A 19,209-nucleotide genomic window follows, 5' to 3' on the forward strand; every position below is an offset into this window, starting at 1 on the left:
CTCCAGGTGAAGGTACTATTGTGGTCGGTAAGTGACACCCACCCAAGCTGTTGGCCTGGCGTTCAGAGACTTGGACATATGATTGACTAGCCAAACTCCATGCTGGCGCACGTCAAGTGCCTCAGTGCTTCCCAAATAGAAAGGGTGAAACTCTACTCCTCTCTGCTTGTTGGCATACCACATAGCAGTTGTATTATCCCTCAAGATCTGCACATACTAACCACAAAGGGAGGAAGGACTTCAGCACCAGCCGATTGGCCATGTTTTGGCAAGAAGAAATGAACATGCTTCTAGGTGTACAGGATCAGGCATGTATGAACTAAATAATGTTGGTGCGCCACGCGGACGTGTTTTAAAATGTTAACTCTTGAGTTTTTCACATGTGCTGGCCTCAAACACAGCTACTTTATATTTGCACCTAGTAATCAAAGTGAAAGGCTCAAGTTCTAAACATCTTTATTAATATTGCATACAATCTTTTCGTTCTTATCTGGTTACATGCCAATAAATAGTGCCAATAAGCAAACATATCTTGAGCCTCGTTTTTAGTGCCTCAATAACAAGTATTAGCAATGGCATCATTTTTGCTTGCGGTTGCTGCACCCCTCCTAAACCGAGTGTTCTTGCCTGGAGCACATTTCTTTCACTTGTCCATACGTTCAAATGTTGTAATACCCGATATATGCATAATAATTGCCCCCACAATCTACGAGGGCTATCAACTAATAGATACAATGTTCAGATCTTAAGCCTTTTTATGTGTCGATATTAAAGTGCTTTTCCAAAAGTTATTGATTTGACATGATAAAACTGCTTTCAGAGAGGTAGAAGTATAGACTTCCACAAGTTTAGTTCAATTTTGAGAAGCCCAATCAAACCCCAATAGGCCCAGGTGCCCACATTAATTTGCCCAATGGAATCAACCTCCAAATGTTCAATTTAGTTACTGACCAACGTAACAGGAAATCTTTTACGAATGCCAATCTAAGACTACAGCAATTTCTCCAATGCAACTTATCAATAAGTGACCCACTTATTCTGTGGTATTGTCAAGTCAGCCTCAGATTGCCCCATACAAACTCCTCTTGCAATCACATCAAAATTCTTTACAGGTGTTCACCCATATGCGCTGGATCACCTTTTCCCATTCCACCAGTTTGTATTTCTTTTCAGCTTCCTTAAAACAAAACCTTAAGTATTTCCTCAGAGATGAGCACAACTTACAGAGGCATTACCCGGATGTATCCTGAATAAAAGCCACTCCTGGTGCATCTTAATTTTAAAAGATTTTACAATCCTTATTGAACCAGGGTTTGTTTACCACACTCTGAGCTCTTTATGTGCCTCTATTAAATATTTGCTGGTGTTTATTTTGTAACATCCAGAATGTTTCAAAAGTCTGTTGCCAGTGAATCAAAGCCTTAGCATACACATTCATGATCATCTACGTGCAACTTAGTGCACCAATACTTTAGTTAGCGGGGTAAAGTCAATCAACCATACGTTTCTCTTACGATTGCTAATTTCACTTACACTACATATTGTTTGCCTACTCAATGACATTGTAATAATGGCTGAAGGGTACTAAGATAGTTTTTTCAACATTTACCGTATTCGTTATTCTGCATTATCATAAGGCAGATATTTTGCATGCCATGCTGGGCGTCGCTGCTTAAATCCCTTAACATATGCCTGGGTTACAATGTAAATCGCAGACCTTTGCAGGGGAAAACAATAACACAATGGAACCTACATTTAAATGATATCTGCCCGGCCAGATTTCCCCTTTTCAATCTAACATAATTACTCATCAAGAACATTTGTGTTATTTGCCCACCCTAGCCATCAGTCTACGCCACATGAGTGTCGGCCAGAGCAACTTGTCATCAGTCAGAGTGCCCTGTTTTCCCTCTGGTGACGGCGGTCAGGATGTCTCCCACCTCTTAAAAACAGCAATGAGAGATGTCCACTGCTATGGGGTGTTGGCGAAGTCCTCTTTGCTCTTCCGGTCACAAAGCTACTTCTTCAGCCACCGCCCATCTCAAGAGCTACTCCTTCCACCTACCAAGCTGTGGGCCATCAGGTGAGTGCCAGGGCGCAGCAGTCATCCGTTTAGAGAATACGAGTCCCAGATCAATAAATACGGACCTTACTTTTTGGTAACTGGGAATCTACAGTAAAGACCCAGCAGACAGACTTCTAATATTTCGAGATTTGGGCGGTGTGCGACCAGTCCCAGGTTGTGAGACACTCAATGGCAATATGCAGTGATCACTGAACATTCCAATACCATATGCAGGAATCCTGCATCCACCAGGTAGCTGTGAGGGCACGATTTCTCCACGGTGTCCATTATGACATTCAACCTCTGTGGCGTGAGTTTTGTGGTATGCAAGTAATTAAGATCCATTTATTTAAACCTAGTGTTTCAAGAAACGCTAAAGGATGCTGCAAAACCGTAGTCCATTCCCTCACCTGTGAGTACACCCCCAGCTTGCCCTCCCATTGCATCTTGACCCCATCTACGGGCGCCATTGCCAAAGTGAGGATAGTTGTATATAGCCAGGACAGAAATTTCCTACCATTCCCAAACATAAGGAGAGTTTGTAAAACATTATGCAACTGAGGTTCTGTCTGGCCCTCCCCCCATGGCTCGAGCCTAGTCCCTTAGGGTTCCATACGTGAGAAACTGAGACTGATGTTAGTGTTCTTTGGTCATCAGGCGTGGCGCACCTTTCACATAACAGTCTCTCATAGTGAGGATCCCAGCTTCCGTTCACTCAACCATCCGTCAGGTGGAAAGATAACCCTCTCTAGAAGTGGAGAGCCCTACAAGTGGGAGTGCCAGAGAATATAAGGGTCTATCCCCAGTTTTGCGCACTATTCCCTTCCACCACCTCAAGAGCAACCACTGCAGTTGCATTGCTGCATTATATAGTACTAGGTCAGTTAAAGACAGCCTGCCCACTCCAAGCAGGCGCTGAAGGAGGCAGAGCAAGATTCTGTTTCGTCCTCCATCCCATATGAGCTTCCTCATAAGCGTTCAATGTCCCTAAACCACATCTGCAGGATCCAAATTGAAAATTGGTAGTGCAACAAACAAATATAGGAGGGATCGGGGGAAATCAGGCAAGGGGGAATATCGCCATTTTAGTTAGTGCCACTCTGGTCATGAGGTGCAGGTGTAGCGTGCACCAGAAAGACACTGCTGCCTTCACGAGCGTAGGGCGAGTCCTAAATTGCAATCTCTACTGTCTCAATCCAAATTATAAACGTGGACCTCCAAATATTTAAACATTGTCAGTTCCCATTGTATGCAGAGGTTGACTACAGATTGTGGAGCTTCCAGTATGTTTGCTTACACTGGGGATCAACATGTTTTGCTGCAAGTAGGCTCTGAGACCCGGACTTTCCCCAAACTGCTCGGGTTCCTGAGCTCCCCAAGACACATTTGCCCCAGTGTCCCCAATGAACAGCAGTATATCATCTGCATACAGTGTTAACCTTCCATCAGGTGAATGCCTCCGTCCATATCAGGCCACAAAGTGCTGGATGGCTAGAGCAAATAGTAAGGGAGACGGGAAAAACTTGCTGGGTGCTCTGCCAATTTAGAAGGGGTCCAATAGTAGCTGCCCAGTGCGCACCCAGGCCTCCTCCTCCTCAGGGAGTATTGTCACACATCATTTCGATTTGCCATATGGAGAGCAATCAAGTAGACCACTGCGTTCAGGTAAGCCTCCGTATGGGCACCTCCTAAAATCCGAAACAGCCTACGTTTATTGAAGATGGTGTTGTAGAGTGGGATAAAGCCATTTTGATCCTGATTAATCAAAGTGCCAATGAAAGGACAGAGCTGATCCACCAGTATTTTGCTTAAAATCTTAAAGTCTAGGTTCAGCAAAGGAGGCTACGTCGGCTGGACCCTAATGCGGCATAGGGATCGACACCAGGAGCACCTCACGAGTCTTGTCCAGGAGCAGCCATCTTCCATAGGCCTCAGTATTTAGCGCCATCAGACGGGTGCCAGAGTTGCAACATATTCCTGGTAGAAATCTGCCAGGAGGCCATCAGTGCCCGGGGTCATGCAAGTAGCATGTGGTGTGCCAGTAGACCCCACTGAAGTGTGCTTGCAGTCGGTCTTGAAGTTCACTGCATTGAAGCCTCACATGTTAGAGTTCTGACAACACTCCGAGACGGCTTGGGAGGTCGCGCTCCAGGCGGCATTTCTCGCCCTCTGCCTTGAGAATGACCTTCTCCAGCGACTGTTGCACTCCAAGAGAGTTCTGCATGCACCACCCTCTAACAAAGTCTTTAAAGGCCTTCCACTCCGAATGTAAATGTGTCGTGGACTGATTGTATTGAAAGTAATATCAGATAGCCACCGCCAGCAGGTCACATGTCGTGGGGTCTTGTAAAATGTAAGGGGGGAGTTTCCAAGTCGTGATTGGTGGTCTGTAGTGACCCCATTGGAAGCCCAGCAGCAATGGGTTGTGATCAGAGATTGTATGTGCGAAATATTCAATGACAGCAGTGGCCCCTAACTCCTGCATGCCCATAAGCATATACAACGCGGCGTGGCTACAGCACCGTTGATGGCGCACATGGCCACATTATCCTGCGTATCGTTGATTCCGCACGTGCCCGGGGACGATGCTGGGGTGACCCAACCTGAGTAAGACCCTGGAGGAACCGTGGGTGTCCCTTCTCAGCTGTAAGACGCCTGGAGAATTCCTGACTGCCTGATTCAAGCTGACTAGGCTGCATGAAAATGGCGGTCCACGCATGAAACGACGTACTGGGCGTGTGGAGAGCGCCATAATCTAGACGGTACAAAAGGGGGTGGTGATGGACGGAGCATCTGAATCAAACACTCACACCCAGTCAAAAGATCTGAGTTTAATCCATCACCGTTCTTTAGCCCACTCTGCCACCCAAGTTCAGACATGGCTATATGCAAATCAGTCTGACCCTGTGCCTCATGGGAACAGTCCAGTCCGAACTGCCAAGCCATGCCTTCCCTGGACCGGAAACAAGCTTCCGAGGACCGGTTTCTGGCATTCCAGCCGTCTTCAGCACGGCTTGCTTGAATCCAGTGGCAAAGTGAGCAAGGGACTCACGTCTGAGCATACCCTGCCACACTTATGGCGGCCAAAAGCGGTACAAAAGGGGGTGGTGATGGACGGAGCATCTGAATCAATCAAACACTCACACCCAGTCAAAAGATCTGGGTTTAATCCATCACCGTTCTTTAGCCCACTCTGCCACCCCAGTTCAGACATGGCTATATGCAAATCAGTCTGACCCTGTGCCTCATGGGAACAGTCCAGCCCGAACTGCCAAGCCATGCCTTCCCTGGACCTGAAACATGCTTCCGAGGACCGGTTTCTGGCATTCCAGCCGTCTTCAGCCCGGCTTGCTTGAATCCAGTGGCAAAGTGAACAAGGGACCCACGTCTGAGCATACCCTGCCACACTTATGGCGGCCAAAAGTTGTACAAAAGGGGGTGGCAGTAGGGGCTGGCTAAAAGACCTTGGAGACAGACCTACTGCCCGAGGAATCGGAGACCGGCCCCAAGACCGGTACATCGGAGAGGCCGTAGCAGCGGAGTGAGTGGCCTGACGAGGACAAGTCCACATCTGGGACGCGGGGGCGCACGGGAGAGGACCGCGACCTGGGCCCGGCGAATATCGAACTGGAGCATCGCGAGGTGAGCAATGCGTGGTTCCCAGGGCCGCCCACCTGCTCCACAGTCTGCGCGCACTGGGCAGCTGGTTCCTGGGGGCGCCTCGCTCTACCCGCCTGAACCTCGACAGAGGACTGGAGGTTGGCGGAGGTAGGAGGGACAGCGGCGCCGAGCCCGAAGAGAGGAGTTCGCCTGCGGGGCCTGGGAGACAGAGACCCTGCTGCAGCTCTGGTGACCTTGATGAAAGAGCTGTGTGGCCCCAGAGGAAGGAACTTAGCGAGTCTGTGAGGAGCCCTCCCTGGTGTTGTATTAGGGTCCCCCCCCACCGCTGATACTGAGGAGCTGAAGCGGGCATAGAACGGGGGAAGACGATGTGACCCCTTGTAGGGATGTGGACTGTGAGTGGCCCTCTGTCCAGTATAAATACCTGCTGAACAGTGAGTTGTATAGCCTCTTTCCAGGATCAGAGGGCAACTGCTGGAGCCTTCGGCCTAACTGATTTCTGCGGAAAACGTACCACTGAGAGCTATTACTGGTACTATGAAGGGGCTGGTCATTTGACTGCGGGCCGGACCGCTGGAGTGCCGGGGGCCTACTGACGCCGGTTGCGGAACACCGTAGAGCTATTGCTTGTGCGGGGCAGTCCCTTTCACCTTGGATCTCCCGTAGGCATTTTGCTCAGATAGATGAAGCAGCGTCATACAGATTACCCTGGGAATGTGACATGGAAATGGGCCAGATGCTCGCTGTATAATGCCTGCAGAGTATATGTGGAAAGCTTCCAGAGCTTCTATAGGGTGTCAAATTATTGCCAGAGATCAAGATTGTGCTCCATTTATGGACCTAAAAGACCTACAAGGTTAAGGGGGAGGGATATTCAATTTGGATAGCTAAATAACTGTTTTCAGGATCTTTTCTTTTTATTTATTTTATTTATTTATTGCATTTGTAAAGCGCATCCATCACCTAAAAAGCATCCTGGCACTTGCAGACTCAAGACGGCATAGGGAAGGAGGGAGATAGCGGACTAAAGTTTAGGGAAGAGAAGTGTTTTCAATCTCCTCCTAAACAAGGGGAGATCGGAAATGTGTCTAAGCTCAGCCGGGAGAGCATTCCGCGGCTACGCCAAACGATCTTCCTCCTGCTTTGATTTTCTTAAACCAAGATATTGTCACCAGCCTAGCAGAGGAGGAGCGTAGGCTGCGGGCTGGAACATACCATCTAAATTTCCTTTGTAGGCTAACAGGGCCTAGATCATGCAGGGCCTTAAAGGTCAGAGAGACTTGAATTGTACTCTCTCTCTCACCGGGAGCCAGTGTAGCTGGGCCAAGGCCGTAGAGGAAGAGGCTCTCGTCGGCCACCCCAGAGCTAGTTTAGCCGCCGCAGACTGGACTCTCTGAAGTCTATCCATAAGAAAGCTTGGAGAGTCCAGCAGCAAGGAGTTACAATAATCTAGCCTGCTGAGCACAGTGCATCGTACCACCTCAACCCGGGCAGGGGGCGGAAGTAGAGGAAGAATTTCTCTCAGAAGTCTGATGACAGCTAGACAGCCAGCTACTAGTTTTGATACCTGCCCCTCCAGAGAAAGCTCCATATTGAACATAACATAAGAGAATCTCAGTACACACAGGGTCAACCACATTTTTAATGTTTGGGCCAATTTTATAATCTAACAAATAGATGGCTGGAGTAAGCACAGAAAGCAATTAAGGAAATTCCCATTAAAAAAAAAAATTCTTAACTAATATTTGCCCATTTTCACAGAAACATTCAATGACGAGTTTCAAAGAAGATAACCTACCTTCACGGTTTCCAAATCACCTGCTTTAGATGCTTCTAACAACCGATAATCCACATCAGATGTGCGTACAGGCGTGCTTTCTAATCCAAAGAAAGAAATTTGATTTTAAAAGCACTGTTCTTGCAGTTTATGACACAAAAAACAGTTCAAGACAATTCAAACCATTTCACATAAAGCTAAAATAATGAACAAGATTCCCAACTGTAAACGTATAGTAATAACTGGTTTAAAGACATGACAAAATAAAAAATCTCTTGATATTAAAAAACTTTGTTAACTAGAATAGGACTATGTAGTAAAGAAAATCAGGAATATAAAGTTACCATGATGGTGGCTGTTACTCTAATAACCTCTTAATAACCTCTTTCCCATTACCAAACTTTTGGTATCCTTTGCTGTTAACTGGTGGGACCAGAAACAACAGCAGATATTTTGATAAACATTTTGCATGTCAGTACAGTGCAACCATGCATATCATATGCAGCAACCATGCCACTCCTGCATATATGCATGCCTTTGCCATGTACCTTCAATTTGAATAAGAATTGGAAAAGCCAATTCATCTCACTTAACCAGTGCTTGTTCGCGGCTGGCATTTGCGTTTTTTTTCTTTCAACTGTTTAGGAACTCATTCTCCTGGGCTTAGTTTGCTGTCAGAGCAGACTTCTATTTTCTGACTATGTTCTAACATTAGTGTGCGATCACATTACAAATGTTATACTATTGTTCATTCATGTTATTTATTTGTCCCCCTCAATGCAGCTGCTATGTTAGTGCAGAATCACGGACGTAATTTAACTGGTATTGTATATTGATCTACAGTGGTAGTAAAACTGTTCTGCTTATCCAGCTTAGTTACAAACAGGCCGCCTTTTAAAACATCTCACAGGTTAGCACCTGGTTCAGAGCTCTTTGTGCACCCAGCAATTTCCAGTGTATAACAGTAATAATGTAACATAACTCTAGTGGTTAATGCCCTTGCTGGAGAGATGCACGTGCATTCTAGTTACAGGCATGACTTACCATAACATAGCATAGATGATTAATGAGCCTACTGCAAAGAAAAAATTGTAACATGCTGGCGATACATCTGCATTTTAGACAGACAGCTCAGTAGAGCAAATCGTAAACTATAACATCTTTGTACTAGTGTCCAGTGAGTGATGAACCTGTGTGATGGAGCTTAATGCAAACAGCAAGATATAAGTGTTGAAATAATTTTTTCCCCAATCTTTTATCAGTCGGAGGTTGCTAAAACGGCTCCACGAGTAGTAATAAAGTCTTTTTTTATTTTTTTATTTTATTAAAGAACCAGTAGCAGCATAAGACAATCGGAATTTATTTAAAACAAAAGAGTATATACATGAGGAAAAATAGATACAAGTAGAAGAAAATAACATAACAGTACATAATGCTTCGGGGATGAATACATTATATATAGGATTTAAGAACATTTACGAACTGTGGAGTTAGAAGGAAAAACTAAGAACAACTAAATGGCATGGTTAGAATCAAAAATAAAGTCTTGTTAACCTCAGCCAATTCCACTTGGAATTATCCCGGCTTTCCAATTAGAGACGGCCCGCCAAATCGCCTCCCCCCCGAAGCCTTGCTTTAAAGCCTCTACTAGCAAATATAGCTGATTCATAACTATAAACCGCTAAAAAGCGGGCTAACCGCATTTGGAAGCTAGGTGGGGAAGCTTTATGAAGTGTAAAGTAAGCGCTATGTAAATGGTTACCAGTGAAATCACGCAAACCCAGAAATAAATGACCTTAGTGCGCATGTGTATTTTGTACATATAGGGTTTGGAAAAGTCAAAGACCTGTTTCAAAATTATAGCTTATCTATTAAGTACATATGAAGTGACAAGCTGGCTGTTTACTGGCTTCAAAGTGTTACGTTTCACTTTGGTTCTAGGCCACCATGAGACTGGAACAATAGGAATGCTGAAAGGTCTTTAAGTGAACCATTTGTGTTGGCGAGGCCACCCACCGCCCCTGCAAGTAGCTACTCTGAATAAAGAACAAAGTTAGGGTGCTGCTGAAGGGCTACCATTTTGACACACCTCAACACGACCTAGCACGTGTAACTGAGGGTCATACCAGATCCATTTAAATAAAAGCTGCCAAATGGAGGATCCTCTCGTTTTCAGTACTGTCATGTGAGCTGCTGAATGTGCAGTGTTGTACTTTAATTCAAATGTTTTAGACTAATACTGGCACTTTCATCCACACTCCATTTATTTGTAAAGCTATTTAAGACTAATAACTACACTCATTGTAAAAATTGTGTTTAGTGATAACATTCACCGCCTAATTCTGTAACCGATAGACAAGTGCTTTGGAACAAAACACCTTTAACAGCAACCAAATCAAAAGGAGATATTAAAAGCAATTCTTAATTAGATTATGCAGCAAAATATAGTAAGCCAAAGCTGTTAGTAAAGCACGCAACGACAACCACCTGTACACCGATGGTAGCTCTTCCCTAGAAAAATATACTTGTTTAGTACAGCAAGAAGGTCACAACTTAGCCAATAAATAGTAATAGTAGATTGACAAAGTGCACAATACAACAGCTAATGAAAGACTTGTAGAGTTTAAATTGTTTTCCAACATGTACATACAGGCAGGAGCCTATGGCTCTACTCTAATGCTTATTTGATTAATTTATTTAAGGAATAAGATATTTGGAAAGTTCAACCTGTACTAAAAAATAATAAAGTATTTTGTTTCATAGTGCTTATTTGGGTACTACACTATTCACTAAAAGCACACTCTATCAATTACTTTAGTTTTACAATGTTATAGTATGCGTGTATATAGTGTATACAAAGAGTGGTGATGAAGGCTATAGGCCTGCCTAGTTTCTTTTGAAAAAATTATGCCAGAGGACGCAAATCAAATATTTTTATTATGAAAAAGTACAAACGCACGCAGTAAGTCTGGATTATTTATTGTGAAAAGCATGTTAAAACCAATAGGCTTTTAAGAGAGGATTTTTTATTTTACTGCTGTGTTGATTTGCCCTCTGATAAACCGTGTGGGAAGAAGATTTCAACTTTAATAATACTGCGCTCTAGGTAATTGCTTATAACATCTGTGGGGGAAACATATTGATTTATGGCTTTTAACATTTTCTTTTAAATTTCTGCCAATATGCACAACTAGCACAGTTTTACCTCGGGGGCAATTAGGCGTTTTAAGTATTTTATGTGATTTTGCCACCTTTTAAAAAAAGCTTTTCTCTGGGCATTGTTAAGGTCTGCTATCGATACTCGAAGCTGAGCCACCTACCGCTCTCCGGTCCGCGGCATCTTCGCCGTTTGTGGTGGAGAGAGCTGGTTGTGCTCGTCTTTCTTCACTCCTACTTCCTGGGGCCCATTAGAATACCGCCATTTTGGGTAGGTCAGCGTTCTAGATGGCAAGTGCCCCCAGGATTCTCCTTAAGGGAAAGCAGAGTGCAGACGTGCAGGGGGCGCATCGCTGTCATGTAGAAGGCGCGCCAAAGGCAAGCCCGCCTGCGTCTGTCCCTGCCTGGACGACGCCAGGACCCATGCCCTTGCTCTTATCTTTAGCATTATGGTAAGCCCTATGACTTAAAATTATTCTTCCTCCCAACTCGATCAGGCAGGCAATTCTACTAATGAACTCTACAAAACCTTGAATAATTTTATAAAACCACAAGCTTGCTCTCGTACTATCCTGGCCTCACAAAAACTTTTTTTGTTGGCTGATTTCTTTGAAGACCAAAATAATTTCCTTTACAAGAATTTCCAAACTGCCCTTGAATTTCAAGAGAGAGAACTTATTATTCAATGCCCTCTAAATACCAAGAATACCTTCAACAACTTTGAGGTATGCTCTTGAACAGGGGCAGAGGATGTTATCCATAGCCAAATCTGGCTCCCCTCTAGATCCTAGGATGAATACCAGGCTTGCCAACGATATAGCACTAGACGTTATGGCACTGCTTAATCTCTACTTAACTTCAGCCAAAGTTCTGATTAAATGGATTTGCCTAAAAGTCTTGCCCTTAAGAAGCTTTCTGCTAATCCAGAGATTCTGTCTTATTATCGCCCGATCTCCCGGTTACCACTGCTTGCTAAAATTCGAGAAAGAGTTATGTTAACTCTCAATTCACGGTCTTTCTAAAAGAACACAAGATTCTAGATTCTTCACAATCTGGGTTTAGAGCATCACATAGCACGGAGACCGCTCTAGTGGCGGTCTCCGACACCATCAGTTTATCACTGGACTCCGGGACCCCGATCATGCTAGTACTGCTTGTTTGCGGGCGGCCTTTGATACGGTCTCTCATTCCCTCCTTAGTCAGATTATTTGAGCATGGGATTTGTCGCAATGACTTGCTTGGGCTTCACGATTATCTTGATAATCAAACCCTACATATCTGCTTAGACTTCTTCCAATCTAGAACAATGAGAATAAATAAAGAACCACCACAGGGTTCCTGCCTGAGCCAGACATTATTCAACATCTATGTAGCGCTTCTGGTTCAGATATTAAGAGCATATGGATTTGAGACCGCAGCAAACATGGACGATACTCAATTACTCATTTGGGCCCAATCCAATAAAAGTTCAATCTCTTTTTACTCAGTGTATGAGAGAGACAGCGGTTTGGATGAATAACAGTTGTCTCCAGTTAAATGGAGATAACAGATTATGCTTTTTGGCAAGGCACAGGAAATCTGGTCAGTCAATTAGTGGCTGTCGGAGCCTGGATCAGCTCCTGTCCCCAACAGGTGGTGAAAAACCTTGCCGTTAAAATTTACCAAACCCTTTCTATGAAGTCTCAGGTCAAATCTACTTATTGCACCTGTTATGCCCCTCTGCGGTTCTTGAGGGAAAGTTTCCCATAGCTCCTTCTCGGATGTAGAAAGACTCTGGTCCTAGCCCTTATTACTAGTCGTCTCCATTACGGGAACACGTTATTAGGGGCAGTCAACAACACGTTGTAGTCCAAACTTCAAGTTGTGAAAAATACAGCAGCGCGGTTAATCTGAAACTTGCCCCCTCGCACATTTGCTGCTCCAATTTTAAGGGACCATCATTGGTTGCCCATTAAAACAAGCTCTCGGCATTGCTGTGGCGGGGGGGGCGAGAGTGCATTCCTTTGAAATGCAATGTGGGGGGCGGTGGAGCGGCAGCCTTTGAAGTCCAATTGGGGGGGGGGGGGGAGCGGCAGCGGCAGCCTTTGAAGTCTGATGCGAGGCACAGACAAATGGTGGTGTGTGACGTGGCTGGCGCTGTGTACGGGCATAGATCACATGAACTGTGTCTAATCCGCCGTTTTGGTACACTGTTCTTTTCCCCTTACTATAATCTCGTCGAAGCAATGCGCAAGCGCATTGGCTCAGGCGAGACCTAAAAATGCTAATGTTTAAGATATGTTGCTTGACACAGAAGGCCCTCAATAAGGCGCTGCTTACTTACACTCCAACCTTCATTCCTATCAGCCCTCTAGACTGCTGAGATCTTGTAAGGGCTGTCTAAAGATCCCACAAATCCACACTGTTAGACAAGGTGTCAGATCTTTTTTTAACCTAGCTCTACTTTACTGGAATAAACTGGCCCTTTCCATCACCTCCTGTGTGGAGCACATCAAATTTGAAAAGATGTTAAAAACATGGTTGTTCAATGCTGCTCTTTAAGCCTTCAACAAAACTGATTCCTTCATCCATTGTACTAAGCGCCGAGATGCTCCTACAGGAGTGAGTTGCATGCTACAGTATGTACTCTGTAATGTAATGCACTGGTTTACCCTCTTTGAAGGGGCTGATTATTATTTTGGCAATTTCAACTTTGCATATAGTTATAATTTTTAAGGCATGCCTGAGGGTTGCCTTGTGCTTATGCAGTAGGCCTGAGTTGATCATTGTAATAACCAATGAAAAAGGGAATTTGCCTTATTGGTTTTTGGGGAAACGTTATGTCAGATTCCAAAGGTCTGATATGTTTATTATGAAAACCTACAACAAACGCAGTAGGACTGACTACTTTATATTGAAAGTCATATGTGGCATCATTTTGTCACATGGAATTTCACAGATCATTGAAACAAGCATGGATGTTGGTTATTTTTGACAAACCCAGCACTGCGCCAACTGTAAATCTGTATATATCTGTAGTTTTTTTCACTGATGGTTGCCAGCTTATGTGCAATACAGTCCAGCTTCCCTGTTATGGTGACAAACAAATGAAATCTGTTGATTATGTAAAGGTATAACAAAAGTATTAAGCCTGACTTGTTTATTGTGAAAATCCAGTGTGAAAGCTAGAAGGCCATTAAGGGCGGATTGTTACTCCACCATTGTAAAGCCTGTGAACAGGCATTTGCATTAAGTGAATTTTCACAGATTACAATACAAGGCAATGCGTCTGGAATTAGTTATTGCTCTGACAAAACCATGAAGGTAGAGAATCAGCACTGTAAAAATCTTCGTTCAGCCCTCTTTGGAAGGGTTGTATATTGTTTTGCCAAGTCTAATTTTGTACATATTTCTAATTTTAAGACTGTATACTTGATATTTATCTTGCAGGAAAGCTTATGCTCAATAAAATAGTCTTGAGGTGGTTATGGTGGTAGGCAAATTATGAAGGGTAAAGGGCTGATTGGTTCCTTAGGAAAAGTTATGTACGATGAAGTAGGTCCAATCGGTTTATTAAGAAAAGACTTCAACGAAGGCCGTAGCCCAACTCATTCTTATGCCCTTTGATAGAAAGAAATTCACAGATTACTAAACTAAGTATGTATTTTGGTTACTTCCTTTGATAAACCCTGCAGGTGGAAAACTAAAGATGTGTGCAGTACAGTCCTCAGTAGACCCCATTAGGAGTCTTTGAATGTGTAGCTGCCTGGCAGATGCTTGTAACAAAAGTTTCTCCATGCATATGCAATGGGTCTTTGGGTGAGACCTTTTCTGTGAGTGTAGTTCTTTTTCTGCTTCTCCACATGACAGGATATTGCATGGGCAATGGGTTAGCTCATTTCTGTCATTACTTATAATTCAATGTGAACAAGGGCATTATGCCTCACATGTGAACATTCACCTGGAAATTAGTGTGAATCAGCATCTGGGCTAATGGGCAGTCTTTTAGATTTCCATTGTTTCACTTTTTTAAGTCCCCTTCCATTACTTTTTTTTTTTTTAACGAGTGCCATGCATTTCTCCGAACAGTCTTGTTACATGGCCACTTGCTTTCCTGCTCATTTCGCCATGTTACCTTTACCCTGCAGTCTTACCTACACAGATGAGCACAAAGCAGCTAAGCATATAGAATCGATTTTTATCTTTATCACACATCCTTTACAGAGGTACTTTATCACACATAAGTATACACGCATGTATATATATATATATATATATATATATATATATATATATATATATATATATATATATATATATATATATATATATATATATATATATATATATATATATATAAAAATCATGCTTGTAATACTCGCAGCACGCTAGCATGCATTTCTATTCTGAATTTTTTTTTTTTTTTATACATTACAGGCTTAATGTTCTAGAGGGATTGGCGCCACCATTAGGAATTAGCAAAAGATTCATTTCCTCCCCCGAAAGACCAGTGATTATATTATTCTGGATTGCTGTTTCCACACGCAATATGCATAGTGAAAAGTAACGAAGCCTGGAGATTCATTTTGATGAAATGTGTTGTTCAAATCCACTACACTATGCGTTTTATAAACATTACGGCATCTCGTATGTTTACCAGCTACATTTTTCCACACTTAATGTCAGGAGTAAGCTTTTCACATTTGTAGAAACGCCTTTCATCAATATGTGTTTAAAGTGCAACAGTACTTCTTTCATGTCTATTAGGGTCTTTAAGAGGGGGAAGGCTTATATATATACACCTTTAAGATACAGGGTGACAATCAGATAGATAAAAGGCTTCTGCAAAGCCAAAACCCTTCTCTAACACAGCCCATCTCATTTTGGACTCTCGAAGACCTTGATCAGGGTCAAACAAAGCGAGGCAATTCTACCAACATTATATGCTATCACAAACATAGTAAGCCCACCAGAGGGCGTGATTTTGAATCATACTGGAATTTCCCAGAAATGTAGAAATCGCAAGGTACTAAACGTATGTACATAGTATACTCATGAGGCTCCAACTAGACACTCACTGTGGTCACATATTAACTCAATAGCGGGACCAAAGTCATGACCAATTGATTTTAACTGCACCACTAAAATTGGGGAGTTATTAATTGAATTCAAACAAAATGATTACATTTTTATCAAAAGGGCCAACTAAAATCGCAAACCAAAGTGGAACACATATGTGGATGAATTTATGTAAAACTTACACTTGTTGACGCTTGTTAGTTTTCACATATGGGTGGGTCCTAAATACATACACTACACCTACCGCAATGCAAAAGTGCTATACTAAAGGAAGTGATATAACTAGTCCTTGATAGCATATAATGTTGGTAGAATTGCCACGCTTTGGTTGACCCGTTATCAAGGTCTCAGAGAGACCGAAACGTGTTGGGCTTCGTTAAACTGTTCTGACCCCCCCCCCCCCCCGAACAATGTGCTGATCTAGCACCATAGGGACATGGACACCAAAGATAAGTGCTTAATCTGTTTTAATTTCTCTTGACATGGTGGTATGACTTGATTCAGCTACTGTGGGTGGCCTTGCTCACATACTACAACGCGCCTCAGAGACAGCTGTTATATATATATTTTTTTAAATGAAACCCTTGTACTAATTTAAGGACTTGATGAAACAATTGTAGGAAGCTGGCTCTTTCTATAGTGGTGAACACCACCTGTTAGACCTAATCTGCTCAGGCAAAAATCTTATTTACGTCATGAGTGGGAATGGAAGTTTATTTTCTTTCTCAGCAACAACCCTTCACTTTTCATATGTATTGCCCCTATTCATAATTGCCATATATCTTATTAATAAAAAACCAAACCTATAAATCAACAGTCACGTCATTCAGGAAAAACTCTCCATACTTTCACACATAAATATCCCAAACAAAATGTGTACCAATATGAAAAATTGTGAACAAACGAGATAGCACCACCAGAGGGGCATACTGGTTAATTATCACCAGTTATGCTTACGTTTCACATCATAGGTTGCTACCACGTAAAGCAAAATAAAAAATGATTGGTGTTCAGAAAACCAGTGAAAACTGTGAACGTATGTGTAAAAATAACACAATTCAACCCAGTGAAGTTAAGATTGAGAGAAACCACACAGTCAAAGAACCACTTTTATTCTAAACTCGTGGGCTTATTGAAAATGAAAACATACTGCATGTTTGCAGACCAAATAATGATGGGCCAACATGTTTCATTGCCTGTCAATTGTAGTGGCAATTTCTTCAGGGCTCGAGGACTTAGTCCACCTTTTCTGGACCCTTGTTAAGAACACACAGTGACCAGTAGTAGCCAAGGCCCTTCGTACCAGCAAGCCACCTCGTCATACAGGGACTATATACTTCTTAATAGCCCTGTTCCATAAAAAAAGACATCTATGTTGTCCATATTAGAGTCTTGACACGCAACGAGCTTTCTATAGTGGACCACAAAGAGGTACATGTGTAACAAGTCCAAGCAAACCCGTAAGGAATTACAGAGGCACAAATAACATCAAATGCTCTCTTTTGTGGCAGCGTGGGTAAGCAGATAGGCATATCAGAGGGTAGTGATAAGCATTTATTACACACCCACAAAGACAGTAAGCAAGACACACTCAGAAATCAGACACCAATTCATAAACATAACACATACTTTTACATAAATTTAGATAACAAGGTCATCAGAATCGGGTAAGTACTTTTTGAGTTATGGAGGTGTACAGTTTTCAAAAACGGACAGTGCATTTTCTGGAACTGTAAAGTTATCCTATGGGGGAAAAACATGTTTTGCATTCGGGCACTTGTCACTGACTTGCAGGACTTTTCTTCTGGACTTTAGGCAAGTATGGGGCAAGGTCCAAGGCTACACCAACAGGTCATATCAGGGGACTCTGGGGCGTCCGGGTGCAGCGGTGTGTCATAGTGTAGAATGTCCCATTCACTTCAATGGGAGAACGGTCCAGTCACAAAGAGGCTGCTAGCCGGGACTGGGGGACCAGTCCGGTGGAACCTACAGGGGGGGCTCGACCCCGGAGATCCTCGGGGACACAGAGACACCCCTGGTACACTTTTCCTCCGGTGCAGAGGTGTCTTTTGGGTGTCAGATTCTGGTGCGGGAGCCTCTCGCGGCTGGAGGGGGCTTGCCGGTAGATGCTGGCGGCGGTGACTGGACGTCCAGTCTGGGTAAACACAAGCATAAGCATAGCTCTTGTGGGTCTGGGGACCCTGTTGGCATGGTCACCTTCCTTGGATTCGGGCTATGGATCGCAGGTGATTTGAGGCGTCAGGTGGCGGCGGCCACGGACTCACGTCTTGGTTTTTGTTTTGCAGAAGAGGGGCAAACGGGACAGCTGGGCCATTCACAAAGTGGGTCTCATTGTCCCTGAAGTCCCTCGAAGTGCAGGTCGGTCTTCCTCAGGGTTGGTGTCCAGAATGGGCACAACAAGTCTTGGCTACTGCAAGGGGGTCTGGTAGCCGGGTATTGGTCCTGTGAGTCTCCGGTTGGTCCTGTAGATCTCCCACTTGTTGGGGAGACAGATCCGATCTTCAGGAACACAGGGTCCACTTCCTAAGGAGCCGCTGCATCATGCTGGCCAGGGAGTGGCAATAGGTTGGACCGCACCTTGTGTCTTTGGTGCCTGCGGCTGCATGGGAGTAGCTCCTCTAATCCAAGGGAGTTTCTTCAGGCAACTGGTGAAGCACTGCCAGCACTCTGGGTTTCTTGGGGACAACACAGCGGCAGGACATGTTGGCTTCTTCCACGTTTGTTTGGGGTAGCAGTCAGGCTGGCAGGATAGGCGTCAAATTAGTAGTTGCTCCTCGATTCTTGTGACAGGACTCTTCTTTGTCCACTCCTTCTCTTGATCTGCCGGAATCTAAAATCTTGCTATCAAGGGGTCCCCTAAATAATCAATTTAGGGGCGTTAAGTGGAGTGAGAGGTAGACATCAATGGGCTACTTACCACTGGGGTCAATAAACCCCCTAGATGACTGCTTCCTGTTGGGAGTGGGCATCACCCGGTCCCAGAATTCCACAACACACAATATGGTGGAATTTCTAAAGTCATGTTTACGTCCGACTTGGACACCCTAGAGGTGTGCCTAGCCTGGCAGTTCAACATGCCTCCTGCATAGGTAATTTCCCTGCATGTCCAGGTACCAAACGGCTCAGGACAAAGGGGGTCAGCTTCCTCTCCTGTAAGAGAAGCCAGATTTGCATTTAAAAGGTGGTGGGCTCTTTGAAGCCCTTGCCTTGGAATGCTAATTTACCAGCCTTTCCGGGGGAGGAGGTGATAAAACCTCCCCCCAGAGCAGGCCTTGTTCCTGACCTCTGAGAGAAAAGGCTCTCACTCCTAGGGGCCAGACATTGAGGCAGCAGACTGGACTGAACCAGTCAGCTAGCCCACTAAATGGCTGGTAAGTTTCAGGAGGTACCTCTAAGGTACCCTCCGGGTGTATGTAATAATACATTCATCACTGGAACCAGTGTGGGTTTATTAATATGAGGTGTTTGATACCATATATTTCAGTGAAGCCATTATGTAGCTGTGGATCTC

The 19,209-nt window shown here is 43.9% G+C and overlaps 1 protein-coding gene across 5 annotated transcripts in view; it reads right to left on the reverse strand.

Moving 5' to 3' along the window:
* The window catches only part of LOC144818631 (poly [ADP-ribose] polymerase tankyrase-1), a 682,266-nt gene that overhangs the window by 325,160 nt on the left and 337,897 nt on the right, over positions 1 to 19,209 (reverse strand). For all 5 annotated transcript variants that reach the window (XM_078676238.1, XM_078676237.1, XM_078676236.1 and 2 more), the window contains one exon: positions 7,485 to 7,564. In XM_078676238.1, coding sequence (XP_078532364.1) covers positions 7,485 to 7,564 — 80 coding nt within the window. The remainder of the gene's footprint in view (positions 1 to 7,484; positions 7,565 to 19,209) is intronic.

Source organism: Lissotriton helveticus, chromosome 2_1 (assembly GCF_964261635.1).
Source record: "Lissotriton helveticus chromosome 2_1, aLisHel1.1, whole genome shotgun sequence".
NCBI classification, from domain to species: domain Eukaryota; kingdom Metazoa; phylum Chordata; class Amphibia; order Caudata; family Salamandridae; genus Lissotriton; species Lissotriton helveticus.